Source organism: Motacilla alba, chromosome 18 (assembly GCF_015832195.1).
Source record: "Motacilla alba alba isolate MOTALB_02 chromosome 18, Motacilla_alba_V1.0_pri, whole genome shotgun sequence".
NCBI classification, from domain to species: Eukaryota; Metazoa; Chordata; class Aves; order Passeriformes; family Motacillidae; genus Motacilla; species Motacilla alba.
Genome location: NC_052033.1, coordinates 674161 through 690648, shown reverse-complemented (window position 1 = coordinate 690648; position 16488 = coordinate 674161). Strand labels below are relative to the sequence as shown.

General features: G+C 56.3%; 2 protein-coding genes across 3 annotated transcripts; one reads left to right on the top strand and one right to left on the bottom strand.

Moving 5' to 3' along the window:
• Positions 1-438: 438 nt before the first annotated feature.
• Positions 439-3855, top strand: NAT9 (N-acetyltransferase 9 (putative)). Its single transcript, XM_038157143.1, has 6 exons — positions 439-798; positions 1497-1606; positions 2552-2686; positions 2907-2966; positions 3142-3236; positions 3322-3855. Exons 1-6 carry the CDS (start codon positions 722-724, stop codon positions 3466-3468), a joined length of 624 nt encoding a protein of 207 aa, XP_038013071.1. The 5' UTR covers positions 439-721; the 3' UTR covers positions 3469-3855.
• Positions 3856-6307: 2452 nt separating this feature from the next.
• Positions 6308-16404, bottom strand: SLC9A3R1 (SLC9A3 regulator 1). 2 transcript variants are annotated; one of them, XM_038157137.1, is made up of 6 exons: positions 15939-16404; positions 9539-9700; positions 8660-8813; positions 8083-8123; positions 7487-7585; positions 6308-7375 (listed from the first exon to the last, which is right to left on the bottom strand). In XM_038157137.1, the coding sequence occupies exons 1-6, from the start codon at positions 16329-16331 to the stop codon at positions 7205-7207; spliced, it is 1020 nt and encodes a 339-aa protein (XP_038013065.1). In that variant the 5' UTR covers positions 16332-16404; the 3' UTR covers positions 6308-7204. The 2 variants fall into 2 exon arrangements, with proteins under 2 accessions (XP_038013065.1, XP_038013066.1); XM_038157138.1 differs by having other exon boundaries at positions 6308-7357.
• Between the last annotated feature and the right edge of the window lie 84 nt (positions 16405-16488).

Here is a 16488-nt window from a genome sequence, read left to right as displayed (position 1 = left end):
CTGCGCACGTGACAAGCTCGCGGGGCGGGGCGGGTGAAGGCGGCGGTCGTGATTGGGTGAGGGTAGGAGGCGGGGCAAGAGAGGGGAAGGGGCGGGGCCCACAAGGGGCGTGAGCGCGAGTGGGCGCGGCCCAGAAGGGGCGTGGCAGAGGATTGGGTGGGGGAGAGAGGGGCGTGGCCGTACCGGGAAGAGGCGTGTCCAGGAAAGGCAGGAGCGGGGCGGGGATGGAGCAGGGGCGGGGACAGGGGGAAGGCACCGATCGTGATTGGGCTACGGGAGGAGCGGGGCCGAGGCAGAGGCGGGGCCTCGCGGGAACACGGGCGGGGTCATGGGAGCGGGGTCGTGGAGAGGCGGGGCGGGGGCGCGGCATCAAAGGGGCGGGGTCACGGGGGCGGAGCGATGACGCCACACGTTCGGTAGAGGGAGGCCCCGGCGTCTGTGCGCATGCGTGGGAGGCGGTGGGGCGGGCGCGCGTGAGCTCCCGGTCCCGGATCCCTTCCCCGGTCCCGGATCCCTTCCCCGGTCCCGTCGGGATGTCGGAGCTGGGATTCGGGCGTGCTAATGCGGCCCTGTTGGTGCGACCTGGGAGAGCCGCACCGTGAGAGCCGGACTGTGAGAGCCGCCTCTCGCTCCCGAAAGGCGCCAGGCCGCGTTGCCCCGTTCCTCGGCCTCGCCGGAGACACGGAGTGGGGTGCTGGGTCTCCCCCTTGGTGCAGAGGTCATGAAGATTAACCAGGACACGGTGCTGCGAGGAAAGAAGGTGACGCTGGTGCCCTACACCGCTGCACACGTGCCCCGGTACGTGCCCCATGCCCTCCTCGGACGCTCCTGCATGGTCTGATTCCACTTCTCCCTTTGAAGACAGTGTCGGGGTCAGGAGAGGTGACTGCAGGGCCCGCTGCAGGGCCCGCCTCCCCCATGAATCAGTCAGTGAGGTGCCCTCAGTGCCCAGCAGCACCACCCCTGTCATGGCTGAGCTCTGTGCCAGCTCTGCTGTCAGGGAGAACTTCTCCTGTGCCACTGGGAAATACCTGGCTGCGAGGGAACACAACAGTTCTTCTGCTCATTGAGGCCTTTCCCTGGTGATGGTGGAAGAGCAAAGCTTCAGCGTGTAAAGCCAGGTGCATGTTTGATGAATTAGACCTGCCAACAGTTTGTAAAGCAAATCAGCACAAAGATACCAGCGTTAGTGTTTTGTCAGTGTCCAGGAGGTGCTGTGTCAGTGTTGCTTGGGATGAAATGCACCAGAACTCCAAAACATCAGGTGTGCATTAAACACTCCAGACAAAGCCACAGGACAGGCAAACTTCCTAAATTTCCAGAGAGCACTGTGTTCCATAAAGGACAGAGGCTTGTGGATACATTTTAAGTTGCCACAAGAGCCGGGCTGGTGTTTCCAGAGCTGCTTTGTGATGGCCTGACCCCTAGAGCACTGGGAGGGATCCTCCTGAGGTGCTGCAGCTGGGGCAGTGATGCGGGGCCGGGTCCATTGACAGGTACCACGAGTGGATGCAGTCAGAGGAGCTGCAGCGACTGACAGCCTCGGAGCCCCTCAGCCTGGAGCAGGAGTACGAAATGCAGTGCAGCTGGCGGGATGACGCTGACAGTGAGCACCTGGAATGTTTTCTGATGGAGGGTGGGAGTAGTGAGCAGGTCCTTTCCATTCTGGGAAGGACCCACAGTGAGCTGGGAGTGGCCTATGAGCGAGTTCCCATAAACCAGAGGGGATGTGACTTTCTACAACAGCAGCTTGAACTGGTTTTCTCATTACAGCTGGTATATATTCAGGGAAGTGGAGAATATCCACTTCCTCGAGCTGTTTGTGTCCTTTTTGTGCAGTTTTCCAGAGACCGTAGTGATTAATTTCCCACAGCATTTTGTGCTGAGTTAAGAATCATTAAGCATCACTCCTGCACAGCCAACACTCCCCAGGTCTGATCGTTGCAAAAAAGTTGAAGAAGGTTGTACTTCTCCTTGATAAATTGGATTATTTTATGATCACCTGGTTGAGGTGTGTTGACTAAATTGGTTCCCTGACTCTCCTACAGGTAATGAATCACTGCCCATAAAAGCCTGGTAGAAATTTAGTGAGCTGGAAAATACTGAAGCTGGCAAAGACCTCAGTCTGGCATTTGTCTTAGGTGGCATAAAAAACCTTACTCAGAGTGGCAATAATATGGACCAGGTGAATCACTCCGTCTCAGCCTCTTGTGCACGAAGACAATTTTTTGCCCCAACTTGCTGCTGAGTAAGACAAGGCAAGGAGACCTCAGACATGGGAAGGAAGTTTTCACACTTCTTCCACAGGCTGTCTCTAATCTTGGTGTCTGTGTCACGCTGACAACTGGTTTTTCCAAGTATTTCTTTCCTTTCTGCAGGTGGGAACAGGCACACCTGGTGTGTGAAGCCAAATTATTAACTCTTCCTTGCTGTTAACATGTGGAAACTGTTATTCCTCTGTCCATTATGCACCTTTAATTTCATACTTTGGTAATTTATGAATCATTATCAGCACACTCTGAAGATGCTGCCACATTCTTGTTTTCCTCAGAGTGCACCTTCATCGTGCTGGACTCAGAGCGCTGGCCTGGGCAGGCGGAGGAGAACTCCATGGTTGGGGATGTGAATCTCTTCCTCACCAACGCCGAGGAGCCGACTGTGGGCGAGATTGAAATCATGATTGCAGGTCAAGTTCTGCTCCATAGCTTGGGGCTCTGTCACTGTGGCTGCGTGCTGCAGAGAGATGTTGATGTTCCTGCATCAGCTTTTTATTCTCATGCTTTACCATGGCTGTTCAGCCCTGATCAGTCCATGGCGTGTCCGGGTCACAGCCTCTTCTGAGAAGTGTCTGGCGTGGCTGGTTTGTCTCCCCTAACTGGATGCTGACTCTGTGCTGTCTCTTTCAGAGCCCAGCTGCCGTGGCAGAGGGTTTGGCAAGGAGGCAACTCTGCTGATGATGGCCTACGGTGAGGGTGGCTCAGGGCACGGGAACAGGAGTGTGAGGGGGCTGAGATCTGGGAGCACATAATTCCCAGTGATACAGGCAGGGTAGTAAGGGATGCATCTGCCCCATGACTGGAGTCCTGTGCTTTTGTAGATGTGGCATGTAATGGAAGTGCCTCTCTCTGATTTCTCCTGCAGGAGTGAGAAAACTGGGGATCACCAAGTTTGAGGCCAAGATTGGTCAGGAAAATGAAGCCAGTATCTGCATGTTCAAAAAGCTTCACTTTAAGGAGGTGCAGTAACAGCCCATTTCCCCAGAGAATGTGAGCAGCTTTTGCCCTGTGGCTGGGGTTGAGCTGTTTTCTCTGTGTGCTGCAGGTTGCTGTGAACAGCATTTTTCAGGAGGTGACGCTGAGGCTGGATGTCAGTGACCAGGAGAGACAGTGGCTCCTGGAGCAGACAAACCACATGGAGGAGAAGAGTTACGCTGAGCTGAAGCAGCCAGCTGGGGTGCTGGACACCTGACAGACACCTCCAGACACCAGCTGGGTTTCCAGGGAGAGGTTGGACGTTGTTGCAAGGTCTGGGTGTAGAGAACACCAGAGAGCCAACACTGGAACTGTTCTGTCTCCTTCAGCTGCTTTGTCATCTTGTCAACTTTGCACTTTGCTCCACCAGCCAGGATTACTGCCTGAAATTTGGCCCTGGGGAACAGCCACTAACTCATAAGTTTGGCTAGGAATTACTCTAACTTTGATTTGCTGTTCAACAGAGCCTAAAATCACCAGCAGTTGATTCCTGGACAAGCAGAAACTTCTCCCAATGCTCTTAAACCAGGATTCATCAGCAAGGAGGTTTCATATACTGGCAGATCGTTCTTCTTTTACTCTTGAATAAAAAATGAAAAAATCACAAAGGTCTGAGGTGCCTGAGCACTATGTGGGGCTAAGCTGCTTTTTTTGGCAGCTCAAAAAGTGGTTTAGAAGTTATAAAGGACAGCAGAGACTCTTTAAACCCGGTTTCCTGGGGTCTGGTAGGTTGCAGGGGGGACACTGCTGGGTCCTGGCAGGGAGAAGCTCAGATGTGGGTGAGCACAAACAAAGGGCAAATTAATATGATGGAAATTGTTGATATTGGCTGATCGAGGCTAGAGCTGAGCCCCACCACTATGAGGGGACTGAGAGCTGCAGGAGGCTTCTGAGACAAACCCCCTTCAGCTTCAAGGCTGTGCTCCAGGTCTGAAAACCTCAGGCCAGCAGTGATGTTGCACTTCATTTTCCTTGGCTGCTTTGATGAAAGTAAGGAAGAGAACACACTGAAAGGAGACAGCTCCCTTCTTCCACCAGCTCAGGACTTGCTCTGCTGAGCCTGGAGAGTCCATTTGCTGCTCTCCACTAAGATAAAGATGAGTGTGGGGGAAATATCTCTTACTGGGGGGCAGATATATTTAGGGCAGGAGTAATCCAGCCTCTGCTGCAGTAGATCTGAGATCCATGGATGAAAAAGAGGCACTTGCCTGACTCCCACTGGACAAACTTCCCTGTGCAGTTACTCAGCCTGACCTGTCCTGCCCTACACACACTGTCCACAGCAGGGACAACACACTCCTGTGTGTTTTCATGCTGTAACAGCAGCTGTAATGGCTAATCCTAGACCACAAATTATCTATTTCAGTGATAGAAGATCAGGTAATAACTTTCAGATTTGCCGAGGGATGTTTTGGGATGTTTTGGAGATTGGCAGTCTGTGGAATTCTTAGTGTTGCTGGGCCTGTATTTTTAGGGCCTAGGGGCTTTAGTTTTCCAATTTTAGCTAATTTAAATACATTATTCCTGTGACTAATATTGAAGCCAAGTGTGGGAACAGTGTATCATGGCATTTTAAACAAGTATTTAGTGTGGATTTAGTTGTAGTGAAAGCTTTGTGTGGTAATAAAGTGAAGAGCTGCTCTACTTCCTGCTGGGATTACCATGACAAGGGCTGCTAATCCTCCTGCTCCTCAGATTTGCAGAACCTGCTGGGTGAACTGCTGGCTCTGGTGCTCCTTCCGTGAAGTGTCTCATCCCTCTGCCAGAGTAGCAAGGCCAAAACGGCAAGAGAGATGTAGCTGGGGTGGGATTTGCTCCCCTAAAGCTTGACCAATGTGGGAAAAATAATTTCTTTGAACCTCTGCTGCTGGGGGAAGGGGCAGGGTGATCTCCTGTCACAGCTCTTGTGCCCAGCTGGTTGCTCTGGAGCCAGTGAGGGCCCCGCTTGGCATCCCCGGGCCCCGGCAACGCCTGCACTGCCCCGGCTCCAAGGCGGCTGGCAACAGCCTTTCCCTGGCAACCCACAACAAAGTTGGGTATGTCCCAGAGCTCAGCCCACCCCAAAGGCTGCGGGGAAGAGTCCTGGCAGGGCTCAATCAGGGTTCCCAGAGGGAAGTGGTGCCCAGCTGCTCTGACCAGGCCAAGAGGCAAAAGATGCTGCTGGGACCCACTGGGTGCCCCCACTCCTGCCCTGCATGGGCTGCCCCACCCGGTGGCATCCATCCCAGGTAGGGGTGTCCTGCTGCCCTAATGGGATGAGGATGGGAAAACAGGGGATGGGGGCTCATCTTCCCTCAGAGGACAAGTCTTTGGATGATGAGACAAGTTGGAATGGGCTCCCTCAGCTTCCAGGAGGAACTGACAGCCTGCACACCCCCTAGAAATCTGGTGGCACTTTGTCACCTAGGTGTCACTTGAGGTGCAAAGATCTGTGACCATTTGTGTGCTCAGGTGGAAAAGCTTCTTTGCAGATTTGGAGCACAAAACAAGAGTGTGCAGAAGGGGAGGAAGCGAAGATACCAGACAGAGGCCAGGCACAGCCCTGCCTTGTCCTACTGTGCCACCAGGCTGGCCCCACTGAGCCACCCAAGGCTACATCCATTCATTCAGAGGGACAAGCACCCCTCTCCTCACTGATCCCCCCTGCCTTCCCTCAAACCAGGTGCAACCCAAGCTAATCCCAAAAACCCCTGTAGGAGCTGGGGGCACACTTGGGCTGCCCCAAACAGAGCTACTGCCCTCCAGCCTGGCCAGCAGACCCAGATTAGAGCTTTGCATCACCCCCCTCACTCTCCCCACCACCACCCTGCCCCTCCCCCCCCCCCCCAAACTCCCTAGGGGATTAAAGCTCATTAATCACCCTGAGGCATTAACCCCCACTGGGACCAGCTGGTGCCTCCCCAACCCCCTCAACCTGTCCCCATCATGTGCTGAGGGATACTCAAACCAGGCCCAGTGTCCCACAGTTACCTGTTTTTCCCCCAAGCCCCGGAGGGCCACAGCAAGCCCTCTGCACCCCCCAGGCTCTGGAAGGATTTAGCCTTAAACCAGACTTGTGAAGTCAGAAAGGTTTATTCCAGTAAACAGAATTTCTCTTGAGCTCAACAGTACAACACCACCTGATTACAGCACATGGAAACAAAACATCCACAGGAAGAATTTCCACAAAATACAGGTAAAAAAAAATAGATGTGATTGGAAAAACACTCATTTCAGAAAAAAATAAAAAGTCTGTGAGAAGCTTTTAAATTAAACAGTGTTGGATTCAAACCCTGATTGGCTCTGTCTCCAGGAGTGTGCAGGAGCAAAGGAGACTATTATTGCTTGCTGTGCTGGCTCCAGACACCCTCTCCTCTCCCAGAATTTGCCCCAGGGCAGGGTGCTGGGCACTCCCCAGTGCTGGGCACCCATACCCCTCCTTGCAGCTGAAGAGGCAAAGGGACAGGGTCATTGTGGACGGAGCTTGCCAGGCCAGGGTCAAATACCCTGGCTGTGGTCAATGGCTGGGCAGGTGGGGTTTGGGAGAAGTCACTAAAAGCCTCAGGTTTTATAGTTAAAGGGTAATTTGCAGGGGGATCTCAAATGGAGATGAGGTTTGGGGTGGGGGAAAAAACAGGGAACAGTGGGGACCAGGAGTGTTAGGCATCAGGCCACCCAAATCCTTGATCCCTCCCAAACCCTGCTTGTGCCTACCAAGGTGTGCAGGGCTTCAAGGCAGGGCTGGAGGAGCATCCTGGGGATGAGCTTTCAGGAAGGGGCACCCCCCCAGAACCCCCAGCCCAGAACCCCTCTGCAGGGATGCTCACTGGCCACCAAAGCCTAGCACTTGGGTCAGGGTGGTAGGGAGCAGCCCCACATCTTGACCAGGAGCCCATGGCAGGGAGGAGAGAAGTGCAGGAGAGGTGGGTATGGGGCTGGGGGGGCTAGAAGACACCCACCCTGCCTCAGGGCCTTCACAGGTTGCTGAATAGTTCATTTTTCTTGCTCCAGTCCATCTGGGGGGCCCTCTTGCTGGTGCGCTTCTGGTGCGCCCGCTCCTTGGCCACGGCCAGCGGGATGTCAAGGTCCAGGAGGGAGCCAGATGCTGAATGGTGTTTGTCACCCTCCTGTGCATGAGGTTGGGGCTGAGAGATGGTGTCAGCCCCCCTGTGTGTCCCCTGGACAGCCCCATGGTGGGGGCTCAGCCCAGATCTTGCTTTCCAGCCACCACCTCCCCCCAGCATTCCCAGCCCTACCTCGCTGTGGGTCTCGCTGGAGTTGGGGGACACGGCCGCCGGCGCGGGGCTGGACGGGCTCTCGGACACCGAGTGGGACCGCGGCTCTCCGCCATTTTCCTGAGGGGAGCAGGAAGGGAGCGTGAGCTCCAGCCCTGGGGCTTGACAACAGCCTCCAGAGTTGCAAGTCCCACCCAGGGGGCCATGAAATCCGTCCTTCCTGCACGTAATCCCCTGCAAGCTCCACGCACATCAGGGCGGGGAAGGATTAAACCCCGGCCCGACTGCCCTGGCTTTAGAGGGAGGAGGAGGAGGAGGGTGACTGCAGGCCTGGGTGCTACTTCCCTACTGCAGCACAAGGGCTTCCAGCCCTGTAACATCAGAAGGCAAAAGAGAGCAGGAAAACAGCCACCTCCATGACACTCAGCACCACAAGCATCTCCCTTCCTGGAGGACACCAGTTCCCTTCCCAGTGTGGCACCAGCTCCTGTGTGGCAGGCTGAGACCACTGCGGTATCTGGTGGTATCATCCACCCATGGGCAGAGGGGACATGAACAGGAGGGTCCCTGACTGGCGATGGTCATAGATAGAATTAAAATCAAGACAAGGCTCTTACCTTCCCTACATCACCATTGGCTACTGGTTCTGGCAGGGGACCTGTGGGATAAGGGCACAGTCATTGGGTAAGGATGTGTTTGCTATGTCCCCTTGCCAGTGGAGGGCAAGCCAAGGCTGTACATGGCCAATGCTCACAAAACACTGCCCAGGATCTGGCCAGGTCCTGAATTTTTTAACCAACCGCTGCAGCAGGCCCCGTGGCACAGGGGAATGCTGCCAGACACACCCCCATGATGGCAGCCATGATATGGAGCCCAGTGAGACCCCTTCCCCATCTTCCTGGGGACCACTGTGACAGCAGAGGAGAGCAAAGGGCAGCTGATGCCTGTTCGCTCCCCAAGCCATAAACCCTGCCAAAGTGCAACCCAGGGCCATAAACCTGCCCACGTCAGCCCCACCAGCCCTGCATGGGGCCCTTGGCCAAGCAGAGAGGCGCCAAAGCCAGGTGGCTCTGCCTGGCCCCAAGGTAATAAGGCCACCTCCCAGGGCTCAGCACCCTTAGGTTCGGTGAGAAGGTGACACAGAGTCACCAGATGTGGCACAAACCCCTCCCAGCAGCACAGTCCCCAGCCCACCTGTCAGGTGCTGCTCCGAGGGCACCACCTTGCACTTCTTGAAGAACTCATCTGTGAGGATGTCCACCACCAGCAGCCTGGTCTCGTCACCACTCGCCTTGATGGCTGCCACCACATCGCTGTGCTGCTTGCCCTCCATGCACACACCATTCACCTGCGGGTACCACATCACCACTGGAGCTGGGGGACATCCATCCCCCAGAAGTACCACGGAGGGGTCAGGTACCAGCCTTGGTACCAGTCATAATCCCAGCACGGCCACCCCATAGCCCCCACAGGCATTGGTGGCCTTGTAGGGATTAGCAGTGAAGCCAGAAAAACCTCATTAAAAGCAGATTTTCCTGTGAGTAATTGGCATGGGGTCAAATGGGCAAAGCTGGCAGGGACCTCCCAGCAGCACATGGACCAGGGGCTGGCACAAAACCTCCAGAAACCCCACAAGCTTCACCCCAGAAGAGGCAGCAGCCCCACACCCGGGTGAGCAGCAGGGCTGGGGCTCAGCTGGTCCTTGCTCTCGTGGATCATCATCCCACGTGGCACAAACCTGAGCTCATCCCCACCCTGGTCACGCCTGACAGCAGGACTTGGGAGCCTTGTCCCCAGCCTGCGCCACCCCAGGGGATCCCTGGGGACAGTGCTATTGCTAATTAACCCCCAGACAGCTAATTAATGCTCAGTCCCAGCCCTCCACAGTGCTGCACCCGTGGGTGGGGACCAGAAGGCTGGTGCAGGTTGGGCGGCTGTGCCGTGAGTCACCAGTGGCACCAGGGACACCACGTGCCTTCCTGGGTAAGGGCAGCTGTCTCCCAGGCACCAGGATGTGAGGGAGTGCCAAGCTTTCCAGAGAGACCCCACAGATCTTCCCTCACCCCAGCACACCTCGATGATGCGGTCCTGGGGGGCCAGCCCTGCTGCCTCAGCCGGCGAGCCGGGGTCGACGGCGCGCACGTACTGCCCTGGGCGACTCTTGTCACTGTGCAGGTTGAAGCCATAGCCATCAGGGCCCTTCTTCATGTGGCACAGCCGAGGTCTTAGCTCCTCCTGCAATGGGAACAATCTGTGGGTGAACTGCTCCTGGACCCCCAACAACCAAGGGAAGAACCAGGAACCCCAGAGAACTGCTGGAGTATCAGGGACACCATCTTGAGGTGGCCATCTGTGGGCACTGACACGTCAAGATAGGATGCAGGGTGCCAAACACCCTATGATCCTGGGCTCTAATTAATTAATTACGTGCAGGACACACTAATTGCAGTGAAACATTGAAGAAGCTTGTTATTATGTGTGTGTTCCCAGATCACGCTCTTCCTTTTGGGATCAGGACTGCAACTGTCATGAAGGTGGAGGAGGAAACATAGCCCAGGTGGCTGGGAAGCACCCCCACTCCACCCCATCCCACTTGGGAAGCTTTGGCTACTGGAAAGGTCTCAAGTGCTGGCACAGGTCCCCTGCATCACCCCACTGCCAAGTGCCCCTCTCTATGGCAAACCCAGCCATGGGCTCAGGGAGATGCCTCACCCCAGAGCACCCCACAGCCACTGTCAGCAGGGAAGAGGCATACAGGGCTTGGGCAGGCAGCTGGAACCCAGATGGAGCAGCTGTAATGCTGAGGCACCTCCACGCCCCAGCATGACCTTCCAAGATTGCAAAACAGAAACCAGCTCCACTGAGGCGGTGCGACTGGGACGTTCACCTCTCCAGGAGGCAACACCCAGCTCATCTGCACCCAGTTTCACCTTGACCTGTGGATCCACCAGTACCTGGAGCCACAGAACCCTGCTGGGGCAGCAATTCACTTGGCCCCCTTGGTGCCCTTTAAGCTCCCCACACGGTGAGCAGCAGGTAGAAGCAGGAGCATCCCTGGGAGCCTGGCACACAGGAACTGCCTTTACTCACCCAGCGGGGAGTGGGATGTCCAGGAAGCATCAGAGGAACCAGGTGACACAAACCTGCAGGACACACTGTCAGACCTGCTCTGACCCTAGCACCCAATACCACTTTTACAATTTATATATAAAATGGTTTGATCCCACCTTGACCACCAGAACCTGGGCTTTGGTTGGGCTCTCCCAGCAGCCAAGGCTCACTCAAACAGCTGGAATATTCCTCACCAAGGGGGCTACTATTTAATCTTTCATCCAAGGCAATTTTTTCTCTGTTGGTACCCATAGCATCACTGAGGACAGGCACTGCAAGAATTTGACCTCCCATACCGGTGCCAGAGTGGTCTTTACCCCCTGCACAGCACCTCTTGTCTCTTGACAAGAGTGACATGAAATCACCTTTGCCCGCAGCAGGGAAAACCTGGGTCCAGGGGTGCTAACACCCCATATCTGACACACTGGTGTGGCACAGGATCCCACATGGGCTGGGGTGACACATTTACAATTGCTAAGCCCAATGCTGCAATAAAGCCCTGATAAAGCCCCAACAGAGCCCCATGCTCTTGCACAACACCTTCCTTCATGGTCAAGGCCGGCCACCACCCCAGCATGACCTGACAACGCCCTGGGAAGGGAGGTGCAGGCAGCACCCAGCACATCTGCCAGGAGTGAAGGTGATCCCGAGATGCCCCAGCACTGGCATGCAGAACTTGGTCTCCACGTGTGTCAGCCTCACATGACCAGTGCAACAGCCCAGCTGTGGATTCCCTGGCTGAGTGGAGGATTGTGACCCCCTCGACTTCGCCCCTTCTGCCCTCCCATCCCCACCCCATGCCCAGGTGGCAGCAGGTTCATGGGGTGTGATAACATCCTCCACCCAGGCAGAAATCCCAAGCAATGGTGGGAACAGACAATACCCAAAATAATGACAAAAGGCAGGAGCTGCTGGATGAAGGTAGCACCTCCCCAGATCCCTGCCCTGGCTCAACCCTGAGCAAAGGGTTCAGGCTCTGGAGCACCCATGCTGCGGGTGCCCTTGGCAGGACTGTGGAGCTGCTCCACGCCGATAGCTCAGGACAAAGCCAGAGGGAGCACCCAGCAAGCGGTGCTGGCAGCGCTCCTGGGTGAGGAGGAGGAGGGAGGGCTTTGCTCCCACCCATACCAACAAAGCCCTGGCAGTCTGGGCTCCCTGAGATGCTGGTGTCATGAATCTTTGGGGGGGATGGGAAGTCCTGTAGGGTGGACAGATGTCTCAGGACACAGGGACAGGTCATGGCGGTGAGGGAGGCACTGATCCTGCAAAGGCAGCTGGCCAAGGCAGAAACACTCAATGCAAGGACAGCCTGGCCAAGCCATGACCCGGCCCCCTAGCATCCCCCCACCAGCAGCTGGCAGCTCCTCCAGCCCACCGTACCAGGCTGCCTGCGCCCTCCCCAAGTCACAGAAACCCTGCCGGCAGCCATCATTCTGCCATCCAGAGAGGAAAACAAATGCATCTGATCCTCCAGCAGCCTTATCCTGCCCATCCATGGGGTGAGCACCCCATGGCAGGGCATCCTTTCGGCCCCAAAGTCCCCTTTGAGGTGAGTGACGTGAGGCAAGAGGGTTTGGGGCCAACAACCCAAGATGACCCGTAGCCATGGAGCTGGGAGTTGGGCAGTGGAAGTACCCCTAATTTCTCTAAGCTGCTACATCCTGTCCTGCAAGGCCAGCAGCTCTCCTGCCACGCTGGGATTAGCTGGCAGAACCTTGTTACAAGCAATTACAACCTCTGTTAGGGAGGGCAGCGGGGGAAGCTGGAATCAGTCCCCTGCAGAGGCATCCCACGCCACTCCTCTCCTCTACACCCAAGGAAGGCAGAGAGGTCTCTGTCTGCAGAGATGCCCACTTGGGATGAGGACTTCTGCAGCACCGCACTGCTGTTCCTACTCTGAAACAGGATTTGGGGCACACCCAGATGCCTCTCCCTCCGCAGCACCTTCAGCCACCTGGCAGGACCAGCAATCCTGGGATTGTGGGGACCCCAGCTGCACACATGTCACGACTCACTCCCCATTTCCCAGCCACTCAATAGCAATTTCAGGACAGCTTTTGAAGCCTCAAGTCCCAGGAAATTCCCTGCAGCCCTACAAGCAGCATCAAGCCTGCTGGAGGCAGCAACATTCCCAGTTACTCAAAGAGAAACACAAGAGCTCTGAGGATGCCTGAGCCAGCAAATTCACACGGGTCCCAAAATCTGGCGCACACATTCGGGCTTCATACAAAGGGGATGCAAAGCAGCCTCCTTGCAGCATCCCTGTCACGTCCTGTTTGACTGGAGCTGCTTTTCATGCAGCTGCCTTGAGAGGAAATTTAATTCATTTCCTAATTAAACTCCAGCTACCTCAGCGCAACGCTCCTAATGCTGGGGGAACTGCTCCCTGTTACACTCTGAAACCAAGCCCTGGGAGGCTCTCCCAGGTTTTACAAGGAGGGATGAGCCTTGCTGGCAGGAAGGGCTCTAATTTAACACTAAATTTGCAAGAGGGAAGCCCGAGGCTGGTAGCAAATGCCTTGCCCTGGTACCAGGGCACTGTGCTGGCAGCACCCGGTGCTGCCCTGGGAACACTGTGCAGCTTGTATGAAACTTTCTCAAGACACTCCCAAGCAGCCGCAGCCTCCGGAAATAAAGATGGAGGCAGACAAACTGTCACCGCTCTTGGTGGGGGAGACACCCCCACAGCACAGGGCCCCAGGAAATGGGGCTGACCTGAAGGGTGTGAAACTGTCACCGCGCTGGCTCAGCACCGCAGACAGAAGTGCGTGGACCAGCTTCCCAGGGAGGCTCAAAACCTCCACCACAGCATCAGGGGGATTTGCACACTCAAGGTTTGATAGGAATGAAAAAGGAACCCATGACGAGTCTCCCACAACTGCCTCAAGGATCCGTGGGGGTGTCTGAGACCCCTGGCAGCCCCAGTCACACAGGACTCAGTAGGGTTTGGAGAGAGAATGGATTCTGCAGGAAGGTGAGAGACATTAAACATTGCTCACCACAAGCCGCTCTTGAGCGTCTCCAGGCTTGTTAAACAAATAAAGGCAAGTCCAGCCCAATAAAGCAAACAGAACTCTGACACGTGCAAATCTCCCACTTCCCCTACGATCCCAGGAAATCCTACCAACCCACAGCGTTGATGGGGCTGCAGGGGGATGGAGCAGCCAGCACCAGTTGCCTGCCGGTGGCCAGAAACAGGCCACCAGTGTTCCTTCCTCACTGGAGAGAAATCCTTTTCTGCCTGCTCCAGCTTGGCTCAGCATCCCACCCAGCATCTTGCCACCCTTCTTGGTGGGTGCCCGGCCTGGGCGATGTCTCTAAACCCATTTTGCCATTGGGCCCTGCCCCCAGCCACAAGATTTCCTGCTGATACCTGTTGAGAAACCGTCTGGGGCCTTGTGGCAATGTCACCCCATGTCACCTGCTTCCTGATCTAGTGAGGAGAGAAACTGCTAGCAAAGAAACCGCCAGTAGTAACTGTGCATGAGCTGTGCCCTGAGCCTGCTCCCCAAGACTGTGGGGAATCTTCAGCCAAGACTGTCACCCAAAGCCCATGAGGTATCCCCAGCTGGGGCTGTCTCCCAAAATCTTAATTCATTTCCTGAATGAATCCCTCCTTGTAAAACCTGGGAGAGCCTCCCAGGGCTTGGTTTCAGAGTGTAACAGGGAGCAGTTCCCCCAGCATTGGGAGTGTTGCGCTGAGGTAGCTGGAGTTTAATTAGGAAATGAATTAAGATTTTGGGAGACAGCCCCAGCTGGAGGTACCTCATGGGCTTTGGGTGACAGTCTTGGCTGAAGATTCCCCACAGTCTTGGGGAGCAGGCTCAGGGCATCTCCAGCTTCCTAAGCTCTTTCCATCACTCCAGCCAACACAGCAAATAGGCAGCAGCCCCACAGCATGAGAAGGCTCCATCCTCTTTGGGGACTGCATGTCCTTAGCCCCCAAGATGGGCAGGGGACTTACCTGAGCTACATTAAGAACACCCCTTTTATTTTTCCCAGCCCATAGAGAGGTCTGGGAGCAGAAAGCAGAGCACAGTCTCGCTAGCCCCAAGGGAATGCTGGCACTGTGACATACGGGAGAGCAAGCACATTCTCCCTGCATGGGGCAGCAGCAGGGCCCAGCACGGGGCCACACGTGAGGGATGTGGGATAATACAGGGGACAGTGAGCAAGACAGACAGCACAGGGATAGAACATGGCTGTTCCCACCCAAATAAACTCATCAAGGAGGTGCTAGAGTGATGTTTTAGCCAGGCAGTGATGAGAGCTGTGTCTGCAGTGGATCAGCCCAACCAGTGGAAAAAGCACAGGCTAAAGTGCCACAGGAGATAACAGCTCAAAACCACCTAATCCTCAGCAAAACCCTATGTAACAGCAGTTCAGTGAGGGACCAAGGTTTTCCTGGGGTTCAACATCAACACTGCGAAGGCCCCACTGCACCAACTTCTCTGGGAGCAGGTCATAACATTTCCGCAGAAGGTTCTTCACACTGGGAACTCAAGAGACTGCTGCTCAGGGAGCCATCCACACGTCTGTTGTAACAACAAACACGTCTTTGCTGGGTAAATAAAAAGCAGTATTATCTCCCAGAGCCCCGAGCGTCTCTTAGGAACCGCTTGGGGCGTAAAAGGTCAGCTGTTTCTCAATTCCTCACCTTTCTACATCACTCTGTGCAACTGCTCACTCCCACGCGTGCTTAAGGCCGACATTCCTGAGTTAGGAAGCGTTTGTGGGGACTGACTGTCAGGATCAAACCCACAGCCCGAGAAGAGCTCTGCTATCTCCACAGTGGAGACTGAACACACTCAAAGCAGGAGTGACTACCACCAATACCTGCAGTCTCAGCCCCAAAAAACACCCTCTGCCACGGGTTTTTTGTTGTATTTTGGGGTGGGTTAGTGCCAGCCCCCCTCAGCCCAGTTCTGGGCTCAGCTGCACGTCAAAGCTCTCCTTATTGCTTTCCCCCCCCCGTTTTACCGGCCCCGCAGCACGGGACTGAACGGGTTCAGTTATGGGTCCAACCACCAACCAGCCCTGCGTGCCCGCCTGCCCCGCCCGTCACTGACACGGCTGGGAGACAGGACCATTTAGAGAAAAGATAAAAAATTAAAATAAAAAAGGCAAAGCAGTCGGGCGCGGCAGGACCCGGCGCTTCTGGGGAGCCGCGTTTAAAGCAAAGTAAAAAAAGAAAGAATCGAGACCGAAACCACACACAACGCCCAGGGCAGACGCGGCGGCCGCGGCTCCCGCTCGCTCGCCTGGAAGGCGACGACCGCGGCCGGTCACAAGCCCTCCCCGCGGACAACAGTCTCTGCCCCGAAAACTTCCGAGCCCCAGTCCCCCGCGGCCGCTCATTTACCCGCTGGTCGCCACCACCGGGCTCCCGCGCCGCGGGCTCCGCCGGCATCGGAGCCGCCGGCCCGCCGACCACCGGCGGCTCGACACCCGCCCCGCCCCGCTTCGGCAGCTGATCCTCGGCCGTCGAGTCTACGACAAGGAGGCTGACGGTGCCGGCGGCGGCGCGGATCCGCTCCACCACCTGCTGATGGCTCTCCCGCTCCACGTTCTCGCCGTCCACCTCCAGTAGCCGGTCCCCAGCGCGCAGCCCCGACCGCTCGGCCGGCGAACCCGCCTCCACCAGACGGATGAACTGGCCCGGCTTGCCCTTCTCGCCGTGCAGGTGGAAGCCGTACCCATCCGGGCCGCGCTCCAAGCGGCACAGGCGGGCGGCGGGGCCCGCGCCGCTGCTCATGGCGGGGAAGCGGCGGGAGCAGCAGCGGGTCCGTCCCACCACCCGCACTGAGCGCACTGCACGGCGGCGGGCCCGCCGCACGGCCTATATAGGGGGGCGGGGCGCGGGGCCGGCAGCCGCCAATCGGAGCGCGGGATGGGATGGCGCCTGCCAAATA

What these genes read in the sequence shown, in the direction of transcription:
- SLC9A3R1 (XM_038157137.1), bottom strand. Translation starts at nt 16,331, where the DNA reads ATGAGCAGCGGCGCGGGCCCCGCCGCCCGCCTGTGCCGCTTGGAGCGC. An exon ending in CCGGTGGTGGCGACCAGCGG is followed by an intron (nt 9,701 to 15,938) that starts GTAAATGAGCGG and finishes TTCCCATTGCAG; the next exon opens with GAGGAGCTAAGACCTCGGCT. An exon ending in CTCGGAGCAGCACCTGACAG is followed by an intron (nt 8,124 to 8,659) that starts GTGGGCTGGGGA and finishes CTTATCCCACAG; the next exon opens with GTCCCCTGCCAGAACCAGTA.
- NAT9 (XM_038157143.1), top strand. Translation starts at nt 722, where the DNA reads ATGAAGATTAACCAGGACACGGTGCTGCGAGGAAAGAAGGTGACGCTG. An exon ending in TCTGCTGATGATGGCCTACG is followed by an intron (nt 2,967 to 3,141) that starts GTGAGGGTGGCT and finishes TTTCTCCTGCAG; the next exon opens with GAGTGAGAAAACTGGGGATC. An exon ending in AAAAGCTTCACTTTAAGGAG is followed by an intron (nt 3,237 to 3,321) that starts GTGCAGTAACAG and finishes TGTGTGCTGCAG; the next exon opens with GTTGCTGTGAACAGCATTTT.